The sequence below is a fragment of the Sphaeramia orbicularis genome, chromosome 21 (assembly GCF_902148855.1).
Source record: "Sphaeramia orbicularis chromosome 21, fSphaOr1.1, whole genome shotgun sequence".
Lineage (NCBI taxonomy): Eukaryota > Metazoa > Chordata > Actinopteri > Kurtiformes > Apogonidae > Sphaeramia > Sphaeramia orbicularis.
This window is the reverse complement of record NC_043977.1, coordinates 45986304-45999193: the sequence shown is the minus strand read 5'-3', so window position 1 is coordinate 45999193 and position 12890 is coordinate 45986304. Positions and strand designations below refer to the sequence as shown.

The window sequence follows — 12890 nt, the reverse complement described above, 5'->3', positions numbered from 1 at the left end:
AAAATCCTACTTGAATTAAGCAAAAAAATCTTGAATTAAACAAAAAAAAAAAATCTGCCGATGGAACGAGTGAAAATTATCTTGGTAAGATTTCTTGAAATAAGATTTTCAAGATCTATTGTCTTAAAACTAGTTCTTATATCTCACTGAAAAGTAACTCTTTAGGTGATTATATCTTATTTTAAGTGTGATGAGATATTTGGACTAGAAATGAAAAAAATACACTTGGTAAGATTTGGATTTTTGCAGTGCATGTCCACTAATGCACATATGTAAACAATAAACTGAGGCAGTTTTTACTTTTTTCACCCTCAAACAAAGATAAAAGTTTGTAGATTATTATTTTACTGGTCTGGTCCATTTGAGATCAGGTGGAATGTGGCCCCTGAACTAGAAAGCGTTTGACACCCTTGGATTATACTCTCACCTAGAGCCACTATCATCAGAGCTGCAGGAACCCCGAAGGCCAGAGCATAACAGTCCCCACCAAAACACTGTACGTCACCTGAAGGAGCAAATCCACAGTTAGATTCAAGATTCAAAAATGTTTATTGTCATGATGTGTACACATGACAAAAGAAGATTCTCAGATAAGAAGGTGAAAAAGATGTAAATACTCAGATAAAATATAACACACTATAAGAATATGTACACCATAAGTATAAAAAGACATGTAAAAACAGTATGTACAATAAATGAACATCAGTCATCATAGAGACATCAGTCATCAGTGAAGGGATCTGGGCTGAAGCTTCAGATGGTAAAGACTCACCTCTCAGTATAGGAGTGATGATTGTTGATAACAGACTCCCAGCGTTGATTGACATGTAGAAAATGGAGAAGAATTTCTGCCTCTCGGTCACCTGGATGTCACCACAAACATCATCAATCAACAAAGACATGAAACCTATTATAATTTTGCATGTGTGAGTCCCTGAACAGATGAACTCTAACGGTAATGGTTCTTTTGTGTAAGTTTATTTTGCAATTGTAAATTAAAACTGTGGTCAGATATTTCTGGCAGGCAGAAAACATCAACACAGACTCAGCTGCTGTTGGTAAGATGTTAGTCAGTCTGGTTAGAATACAAGCTATGTGTCATTTAGTCCAGCGGTTCCCAAACTTTTTTGTCTCATAACCTCATTTTAACATCACAAATTTCTGGTGACCCCAGACATTCAAAACTGAGACTTTTTTTTTGTTGCTAAAATTAATTTGCTTTTGATCATGTAATAGTTTGTTATACAATGTTACAAATAAACATTAATTTCAGATGACATTTAGTCTATATAATGTATATTATTATGGACAGAGGCAGAAAAGCCAGGTGTAGATTACTGCACAAAGGGAGAATTTTATTTTCCTTGGTCAGGATATGTACAGTCAGTCCAGTTTGGATTTACAAGGCTGACAATTAATACTGAACAAACATTAACTCAAACTATGAATTATGAAAGAGCTGCAGCATCTGAAACAGACCATAATGAACATTTGAAAGATAAACAGTACCACAGTGCTTCAGTTTCAGCTTCACAGTTTGTCATGTCTTTTATGTATTGGGATTGTCTCTGTCAACTCACCATATATCTCACCATATTTTTTTTTTTTATTTGTACTTTTTTTTTTTTTTTTAATTTTATCAATTACTAGAAATTTCAAGTGACCCCATTTGAATTCCAGGCGACCCCACATGGGGTTCTGAGCCCAAGGTTGAAAAACACTGAGTAGTCTGTTTTCTTATTGATGGATGAATAATGTCCAGGATTCACTCATATTTTTGCTTTAGTTTGAACACCAGGTAAGCTAAGCTAAGCTAAGCTAAGCTAAGGTAAGGTAAGGTAAGGTAAGGTAAGGTAAGGTAAGGTAAGGTAAGGTAAGATAAGATAAGATAAGATAAGATAAGATAAGATAAGATAAGATAAGATAAGATAAGATAAGATAAGATAAGATAAGATAAGATATTGTACTGTTATTGTATTGTCTTGTTTGTATGTTTAATCTGCCTTTAAATGTTGAGGACTATGGATGGAAAATAGCTTCTAAATCCGGCATATTTACACAAAGTAATGTTTTTTGTACCGAGTGTTCATTAATATGCATTGTCCTCATCAAATAAACAAATTAAAATAAGATAAGATAAGATAAGATAAGATAAGATAAGATAAGATAAGATAAGATAAGATAAGTCTCTTTATTTTCTGTCTATAGTCTGTCTACTGCTGAGAAGTGGTGAAATGTCAGGTTTTTTTTAGACCTTGTTTACTGGAGGCAGTTTCCTGCACTGACTAGTAACAAGGATCAGAAGAATGTTGAAAATGAACCCTATACTAGATGTGCCATAAAACCCACACTATGTGCTGAGAGTGGATAATTGCAGTTGCCCTATGGACAGATGTACTTTAGGAGGTCCAATCAGAGTCTGTCAAATCCACGGTCATGTCAGTGGAAAGTTGCTGAACTATGATGTCTGTAGTCTAGTACAGACTCTGCAGTAGTAGGAGCTGTTTCATTCTGTGTTTAAGCTAAAGTCAGAGTGTTGGGTCTTACATGCTCCTCGTCAAACTGGTCTCCTCCGAATGCTGCTACACATGGTTTGATGCCTCCGGTGCCAAAGGCTATGAGTATGAGCCCCACCATGGACAGAGCACTGCAAAACACACACATACTGTGTCCAAGAACTGTACGGGATGACCCTGGAGGCACTATCATCTACAAAATCTATTAACTGTAGCATGAAAATCAGACCAATCAGAAAATACAGAACTTTAGCTCATTGAAAATTACGCCTTTAGGATTTGTTGGTAATAAAGGGGAACTAACCTCCTGGACTACTGGAAGTTAGAGCCTTTTTGTACAAAGACCAGAAGTGGGAAATGAGTATTTTGTCACTTATTTATCTAAAGTTTTAATTATTTATACTTTACTCAAGTATGTCTGCACTACTTACACTCTCAAAACAGGCTTATTAGTTTAGTTCTAATGCTATAGTTCATGATTAAATTGAATGCATACATAAAAAATGACTAAATTACAAAACAGTATTTTTTTTAATGCCTGTTTTCTCTGCTTTTTTTAAACTTTATTCTTATCTCCAAATTTTACAGTACACAGAATAAACAAATAAACAAAACTAGAAAAGCACTCAGAGAGTGCAGACCTCCACCAAGGCAGATCAGTCCTCCCCCCAATCACCACCAAAATTTAATCATTTGTTCCTTGTGCCAGTATCAACATTTCCTTAAAATTTCATCAAAATCCGTCTATGTTTGAGTTATCTTGCTATCAGACAAACAAAATAGACAAACCCCGATGAAAACATAACCTCTGCCATTCCTTGGCGGAGGTAAAGAACTAAAAACAGACCATAACAGTTAGAACATCTAAGTTTATCCTTTAGACAAATAAAATACAGACAAGTTCAGGACAAATTAGGCAAAAAGAAAAAAAAAGTCAAAATAAGCATTTCTAAGTATAAGATTAGTCAGGTTCAAGGATTTCTTTGATGAACATACACATTCCATTTTTCCCAATATTTTTTACATTTGTCAGTAGTGAGTCTTAATGTGAAGGTCTGTCTGTTTTCTCTGCTTAAGTAATAATAAAGAAGACCAAAGGACAAAGTGTTCCCATGAAAAAACAAAAAAAAAAGTTGTGTTTCATGGAAAAACTGGTCTGGTGAGTCCAGACTGACCCTGTTCCAGCGTGATGGACGCATCAGGAGAAGAGGGGCAGATGAAGTGATTACCCATCATGCCTAGTGCCTACAGTACAAACCCGTGGGGGTAGTGTTATAATCTGGGGTTGATTCAGTGTCAGGTCTAGGAACAGCAATGTTCTGTGTCAATAAATGGATGGAAATAAATGCTGTGACATCCTATACATTTATAGAAACAATGCCATGGCATTACAGTAGGGCACTTTATTACTGTATTTTGTACTGCTGTGTGCCTTCTAAACACCAAGGTACAGAAAACAACAAAAAACACTGCAAAAATCTAAATCTTACCAAGTGTATTTTTCTCATTTCTAGTCGAAATACTTAAAATAAAAAATAATCACCTAAAGAATAACTTTTCAGTGAGATACAAGAACTTATTTTCAGATAATAGATCTTGAAAATCTTATTTGAAGAAATCTTACCAAGATAGTTTTCACTTGTTCCATTGGCAGATTTTTTTTTTACTTGAATTAAGAAAAAAAAAATCTTGAATTAAGCAAAAAAATCTGCCAATGGAACAAGTGAAAATTATCTTGGTAAGATTTGTAAAAAATAAGTTCTTATATCTCACTGAAAAGTTATTCTTTAGGTGATTATGTCTTATTTCAAGTGTGATAAGATATTTGGACTAGAAATGACAAAAATACACTTTGTAAGATTAGGATTTTTGCAGTGCATGAGTGTTGATAAGTACTGAAGTGACTGCTGTTAAAACTCCTGCATTACAAATAGATATGGGTTGTACCAACTGATATGTCTGAATTAGCTGCTGGTAACTTACATGTGCACATTGTTGTCGCCCACATCAGGAATGGCTCCGACTGACTTGACCACATGACCGATTACATAGACGATGGACAGGTAGATGATGGTTCTGTGGGGACAAAATTGTGATTATGGACACACAAACAAAACTACACTCTGTCATTACCCACCGCCATCGGACTGTACGGTGTTGTTAGACTGACTCATCTCCACATGAAGGGCCACGCTGGAAACACCAAATAATATACATTATTTCTCATTTTAATACTTTAATCCAGGGGTGTCGAACTCATTCTAGTTTAGGGGCCACATACAGTCCAATATGATCTCAAGTGGGCTGGACCAGAAAAATAAGAACCTATAATAACAACTCCAAACTTTTCAGTTTGTTTGAGAGTGAAAAAAGTAAAATTATATGATGAAAATGTTTACATCTACAAAGTATTGTTTTTTTTTTTTTTTAAATGAGATTAACATGAACAACCATGAGCAACCTGAACAATATAATGCCTCAGTTTATCATTTACATGTGCATTATTATAACTTACCAATCACAGTAGATCTACAACTATACCAAATATTTAGTAACAGGCAGAATATTGATAAAAGTACACTTATTTTTCTTTAGACGGTTTACGCTACACATGGTTGTTCATGTTATTCCTTTTTTTTTTTATTTACACTAAAACAAAGAGAAAAATATGGAGTTGTCATCATTTATAGGCTATTATGATAGTATTTTACTGGTAGAACTGAACTAGTATCAACTAGAGGTCAAGTGACTCAGGCACTGGTTCTGTCACATTTAAATTATTGCTTAGCTGTGTGGTCCTGTGCAGCAAAAAAAGAACTTAAAAAAATTCAACTGGTCCAAAATAGAGCAGACAGATTGGCTCTTAACTGTTCCTTCAGAACACACATTACAAAAGTGCAACACAGTCTATCATGGTTGACTGTCGAAGCAAAAATTACATGAAACCTCCTCCTCCTTATGAGGAGTGCTATTGTGAACGGGAAACCTGATTTTCTTACCAACAGAATAAGGCATAGAGGTCTGCAACATAATCATGGCACCACACAGGGTGCCCATGGGTCACCTTGAACTTCCCAAACCAAAAACGAATCGATTGAAAACTTCTATCTTTTACAGGGCCTCCAGTCTATGGAATAAGTTACCATCATACATTAAACATACTAAAAGCTTATATTGATTCAAATAAACAGTCAAACAGGAATTACTGAAGGAAATACAGTAATGTAAATGATTGTTTTGACTCTCACAATCCAAGTTGCTGTAAAAGTTTAAATGTTTTAAGGTTTATGTGTTTAGATGAAATTTTCAGCTTGCTGATGATAATAATGAATTGTAAATTTGTTTTTATTTATGTATGTATTTTGTAAACTGTATTTGTATTTTAATGGACCCTATAAGAGTAGCAACCACTATGGTAGAAGCTAATGGGGATCCGTAGAAACAATAAACAGAAACATATTTTGACATCTTTGACTGTTAATATCTTCAGTGTAATTTTTGCATTTCACATATTTCACCCACAGGCCAGATTGGACCCTTTGGCAGGCAGGTTTTGGCCCATGGGCCATATGTTTGTCCCTCTGGCAGAGCAAACAAAATTCTTATCCTGTCTCATTTTTCATTTTCAGACATTTGTCTTCAAAATACTTGAATTACTTCTACCCTTTATATGATGTTTGGTGAACTAGCCCTTTAATGCATTAGAAATGAGGATACCAGGACTGACTTGAATTTTCCAAGCCAGGAGTCTGCGATCAGAGCCCCCAGGATGGGGGTGAAGTAGCAGAGGCTGCTGAAGGCATGGTAGACAGCGGTGGAGAGGTCATCATCCCAGTGCAGGTAGTTGACAAAGTAAAGCGTCAGCAGTGCTGTCAACAGAAAATACATGAGCATGAGACCAAATAAATCAGGACTTTCCAAAGTCCACTCCAATTGGAGCTCAGAAACTCTGGTAGTACTTAAACAAGTGATGTTTAGCTTTTTTAAATGGAATTATGGATTTTAAAACATTTCCCTGTGGTTTACATAAACTGTAAATGCTGTGGTTAGGTCTGAATTCTACATTAATTCAACTCCACAGGTCCATCTTCAACCCTATTTCTGAGTAATGACACCAGAAAGGTAATTTTGAGTACTGGCCCTTTAAATGCAAATGAGCTTCTTCATACCCCGCCCCCTCCAGGTTGTTGACTGTGCTGCTCTGTCCCGTTCAACCAGCAAATGAACATTTTAGGTAATTCGCTCGAAGTTTGGACATATTTTCAGTATGGACTACAACTACTGCTGCTGACAAACACTTATGTCGTATTCTGAGAAATGTTCATCAGAAGTCTTGACCTTATATGTGCAAATGTCACGACATAACTAGTTATAGACATAATAAATGAAGAAGGAATTAAAACAGGTTGTAAAAATCCACTCAATTTTTGCCAAAATGAATATAAAGATAACTTTGCAACACCTGGAGGGTTCAAATTCAAACTTTTTGAACTATTAGGGTCCAAATACACAAATAAATGTACCAAAGACTAATTAAAGTGGGTTTCGCAAAATATGACCCCTTTAAGTCATCTATGCATATGTATCCACTAGATGCAGGTAAAATGTTTATAAAGTCCAACAAATCAAGAATATCAGGAACTGTTTTTATTCAAATGCACATAATCCACCACATGAACAGTGTTAATAAAAAGCCACAACATAATGTAAGTAATTGATCCCAGACATTGATTTAACCCACTGTTAAAGCTGCTTGAGTTTTTTTTAAAGAAAATTTGATGAATATTGCCAGTAGGTGTGCCGCATCATAAACGCTACCTCGATCAATAAAAAAAACACTGTTTGCATCATTTAAGGTGGAATACCAAATTGTATGGTGCAAAACCCCCACACCACAGCAGAAGAGCTGATACTCCCCACTGCATTAGATACGGTCTCTGTCATACTGGATGAGGCAAGTGCTGCAAAAATAATATTTAGAATATATATATATGATAATACATATACAGTACAGGCCAAAAGTTTGGACACACCTTCTCATTCTTTGCATTTTCTTTATTTTCATGACTATTTACATTGTAGATTCTCACTGAAGGCATCAAAACTATGAATGAACACATGTGGAATTATGTACTTAACAAAAAAGTGTGAAATAACTGAAAACATCTCTTATATTCTAGTTTCTTCAAAGTAGCCACCCTTTGCTCTGATGACTGCCTTGCACACCCTTGGCATTCTCTTGATGAGCATCAAGAGGTAGTCACCTGAAATGGTTTTCACTTCATAGCTGTGCCTTGTCAGGGTTACTTAGTGGAATTTCTTGCCTTATTGATGGGGTTGGGACCATCACTTGTTGTTGTGCAGAAGTCAGGTTGATGCACAGCTGACAGCCCTATTGGACAACTGTTAGAATGCATATTATGGCGAGAACCAATCAGCTAAGTAAAGACAAACGAGTGGCCATCATTACTTTAAGAAATGAAGGTCAGTCAGTCTAGAAAATTTCAAAAACTTTGAATGTGTTCCCAAGTGCAGTCGCAAAAACCATCAAGCGCTCCAACGAAACTGGCTCACATGAGGACCGCCCCAGGAAAGGAAGACCAAGAGTCACCTCTGATGCTGAAGATAAGTTCATCTGAGTCACCAGCCTCAGAAATCGCAAATTAACAGCAGCTCAGATTAGAGACCAGATGAATACCACACAGAGCTCTAGCAGCAGACACATCTCTACAACAACTGTTAAGAGGAGACTGCGTGAATCAGGCCTTCATGGTCAAATAGCTGCTAGGAAACCACTGCTCAGGAGAGGCAACAAACAGAAGAGATTTATTTGGGCCAAGAAACCCAAGGAATGGACATTAGACCAGTGGAAATCTGTGCTTTGGTCTGATGAGTCCAAATTTCAGATCTTTGGATCCAACCGCCGTGTCTTTGTGCGACGCAGAAAAGGTGAACGGATGGATGCTACATGCCTGGTTCCCACCGTGAAGCATGGAGGGGGAGGTGTGATGGTGTGGGGGTGCTTTGCTGGTGACGCTGTTGGGGATTTATTCAAGATTGAAGGCAACCTGAATCAGCATGGCTACCACAGCATCCTGAAGTGACATGCCATTCCATCCGGTTTGCGTTTAGTTGGACCATCATTTATTTTTCAACAGGACAATGACCCCAAACACACCTCCAGGCTGTGTAAGGGATATTTGACAAAGAAGGAGAGTGATGGAGTGCTGCGCCAGATGACCTGGCCTCCACAGTCACCAGACCTGAACCCAATCGAGATGGTTTGGGGTGAGCTGGACCGCAGAGTGAAGGCAAAAGGGCCAACAAGTGCTAAGCATCTCTGGGAACTTCTTCAAGACTGTTGGGAAACCATTTCAGGTGACTACCTCTGGAAGCTCATCAAGAGAATGGCAAGAGTGTGCAAAACAGTCATCAGAGCTAAGGGTGGCTACTTTGAAGAAACTAGAATATAAGAGATGTTTTCAGTTATTTCACACTTTTTTGTTAAGTACATAATTCCACATGTGTTCATTCATAGTTTTGATGCCTTCAGTGAGAATCTACAATGTAAATAGTCATGAAAATAAAGAAGATGCAAAGAATGAGAAGGTGTGTCCAAACTTTTGGCCTGTACTGTATATGGGGGGGTTTACTGCTAAATGGCGGGGGGGCTTAACAATTGAGAACCACTGATTTAAAGTAACATTCTGAGTTTTGGTCTGAAGTCCTAGTGCTTGGTAATATACCAGATGAACTGGTACAGTGGTTTTAACTTCACATTAATGCTCCAACAGACTGGGGTTTCAGCAGTCTCATTAGTTTACCAGCAGCCAGACTGTGCAACAGGGATTTGGTAAAGTTGGGTGTTTGGAGACAGCGCTGTGATAACATTTACTGCACAACAACAGAGTGTCACCAGTGCACATTGTCAGTGTGTTGCTATTGTTGTGTTGTCATGGGATGTAATGACAAGGACCAAAGCCCTGAGGTTAAAGTCAGAGTAAAGTTTTGGGACCAGTGGGAAACAGACCAGCTGTGAGAATGCACTTCCTTATACACAGTTGGAATTAAATATTTTTACTTCTTCTCATGAGATGACTGTGACAATTTAAGGCTAGGTCATGTAATTTATTCTTGATAAAGTGTATCTGGGACTCAGTATGTAATCACTGTGTCTGGTCAAAGGTGATCACTGATGTGTATCAACAGGAAATAACATGCTGTGCACTTTCAATACCCCTCAGCCAAATACAGTGTAAAATTCTGTTGAAAGTTACTGCCCTATAATTTAGATTAGACTGTCTTTGTGTAAAACTTATTACATATATTCATATGTGAAAGTACTCAGATATTATAACTGCACAAGGCCATTTGACCTTGAAAAAGTAGGTCAAGGTGATCTATTTTTAATAGGCTTCTGCACCATGACAAGATGCATCCACAGTATGAATTTGGTGGAGATATCTCAATGGATTCTTCTGATAATGCAGTTATGTCATTGAATGGACAGACAGACCGACAGACCGACAGATAGACAGATGGACAGACAGACGGATGGACAGATGGATGACAAAATGATTACAATACCCCTTCAGTCAGAAGATGGCTGAGGGCAAATAAAAGGAGAAATGTGTCTGAAAACAAAATTATTCCAACTTTATGGGCCACAGTGTTTGTCCACGATGTCCCCTGTGCTTACACAGGTGAGGTGTATTTCTACTCAAACAACAGTCCATGATGAGCCCAAAGACACATGAGAGACTAGAAAGTTAATAACAGGGGTTTATTCAGTGTCCATAATGACTAAGGGTCATTCCGAGGTCTTCCATGTACCATTTATGATATCACGTTGTTAACAGTGAGGCTAAACTAGTGATCACAATGTCATAAAGAGGGTATTTATAACTTAAGTAAAACCTCCAAAGTGGAGGAAAGAACAAAATGAGAACAAAGATTAATTTTACACATAAACTTTCATTTCCTGCTGACATTATAGTGGAAGTTGAGTCCATGTAGATCATATCATCTTCACACTGTGAGATTAACCAAATTGCTGACACTTTCAGAATTTTGTCCTTGGCTGTTTTTGGTCACAAGAGCAGGTCAAAGGTCGTGGGTAAACCCAGTTCAAAGTGGGGCCAATATTTTGTCATGTTTGGTCTGGGATGAGATAGTTTATCAATCAGTTTGACTCCATCTATATTATAAAAGCCAAGTGGCCTCTGTGTGTGTGTGTGTGTGTGTGTGTGTGTGTGTGTGTGTGTCTCCAGGATTCACACAAAATCTGGAAAGAGCTGACTGCTGCAGTTTGTCTTACTTATGTATTTTTGGTCAAGGAATAGACTATTGAAAACGGCATGTTGATAGGACCAATATTTTGGGAGATATTAGTAATTTTGGAATACAATAGTCTTACAATCATGTTGCTATGGCCAGGATGCTTTGGCAGTGACTGCTGGACAAATGCAATGCAGCATGTACGAATACACAACAGCAAAAAAATTACCTCATCTAGAACCTGTGCATCCCCACGCTAGTTATGTTTTTTAAAATTCAATATTTCTGGAGTCTGTCCCACTTGAAATTAAAAAAATTCTCAAAACCCACATTGATCTTGACCCTCTATCTCTTCTCCTTGACTTACCAAATAAGTGTATTAGTAATAAACATTATAGGAAAGTATATAATATTTTAACATTCAGTGGCAGAAAGAACATACTACTAGACTGGACTTCTAATAAACCCCCTACTATTTCTGGATGGAGGAAGCTAATACTGGAGCACACGCCGCTTGACTTTTTGACATGCTTGGTACATTCTAAGATTGACATATTCAATGACATTTGGAAACCCTTCTTGGACTATACTGAAGGAAATGTGTCCTCAATTCTGTCTCGAGCTTTCATCTGCTCTTAAATGGACTTTTATCATATTATATAGATATGAATGTGATGGGAATCTGTCTCTATGCTGACTGTAAATTTCTATTTTTTTGTTTTGACTGTGGTGCTGAGTGGTTTTGTTTTGTTTTGTGTTGTTTTGAAAAATTAAAATTTAATAAATATATTCTAAATCAATCAATCAATCAGGAACACCTTGAGAAAATGTCTTCAATTTTGGCACAAATGGCACAACTTGGATCAGCTGATTAGATTTCCGTTGCCAAAGGTCAAAGGTCAGTGGTGTTTGGACCTCATACATCATATTTTGAAGAATATATACACCACGCATGAACACAAGAGTGAAATATAATGATATGTTGATGCAGTGAGGTTTTATATCCACAGCTACTCGTGTGAACATGAGATCTCAGGAATGCCTTGAGGGATTTTTTTTTTTTTATTTGGCACAGATGTTCACTTGGATTCAGTTCTGAACATTGTCTAGCAGCAGCCCACCATGGCAAAATTATTGCTGCTGCATTTATGAAATATTCTATCATATGGTTGTGTTACCGGACTCTGGTGAGGGCTTTGGATTTGACACAATGGAGTAGTGCAGACATGTGGGAGTTTGCATGATAACAGTTTTTAACTGTTCCATGCACATGTTCCCTTCATTTATGCATGTTGTGGTGTCGAGAAAACCATATCTTGTAAACTGAAGCCACCATTACATATGATGGAATTATAATGTTATATAATCTATGCTCTGACTGAAAAATAACCCACAAAGGCCTACCAGACCTACTGTGATGCACTGTTTATGACCTGAGGAAAATACCCAAATATCTTACAAAATACTATGACGCTAATGTTTGGTCATATTGTTTAGCATTGATAAATAGCAAAAACAGAAAAAAAGACTCACCAGCATTTTCTATCAAGAATCAAAAACAAGTTGAATTTGTGAGTTTGTCAGGTTCTGTCTCTATGTTAGATTCCTCTGGTGTTGATGCAGGAGATCAATCTCCCAATAGAAGTGGGTGGTACTTTCACTGGAGGAGAACTCAACCAATTAAATGAAAGTCCAAATATGACTTCCTATCAGTGCTCAATAGTAACTATATTGATATCTGTAACCATTTCCATGTTATAAACCATTAAAATATGGACCATTATAAGTAGTTTCATTCATTCATCTTTTGAACCACTTTATCCTCGAGAGGGTGCTGGAGCCTATCCCAGCCCCCTGTGCATGAAGGTGGGGTACACCCCATCACAGGGCTGACATAGAATGGGCAATTGAGCTTAATCCATAAAGACCCAAACATCCACCAGCGACCAACAGCATCTACTGATCTAAACTGTTTAATACCTGTTGATCCACTAAAACTATCAATACATGTAAATAATTGGTGTAAAATCATCTTTTCATGGTCATCAGATATGACCCATTTAGACTTCCAGAGGCTCTGTAGTTACCGTGGAAACA

General features: G+C 37.2%; 1 protein-coding gene across 1 annotated transcript in view; it reads right to left on the bottom strand.

Moving 5' to 3' along the window:
- The window catches only part of slc15a2 (solute carrier family 15 member 2), a 58382-nt gene that overhangs the window by 37379 nt on the left and 8113 nt on the right, over positions 1-12890 (bottom strand). Inside the window, exons 4-8 of the mRNA XM_030125708.1 lie at positions 6244-6385; positions 4500-4592; positions 2548-2647; positions 773-863; positions 428-505 (exon numbers count right to left, since the gene is read on the bottom strand). Of these exons, the coding sequence (XP_029981568.1) occupies positions 428-505; positions 773-863; positions 2548-2647; positions 4500-4592; positions 6244-6385 (504 nt within the window). The remainder of the gene's footprint in view (positions 1-427; positions 506-772; positions 864-2547; positions 2648-4499; positions 4593-6243; positions 6386-12890) is intronic.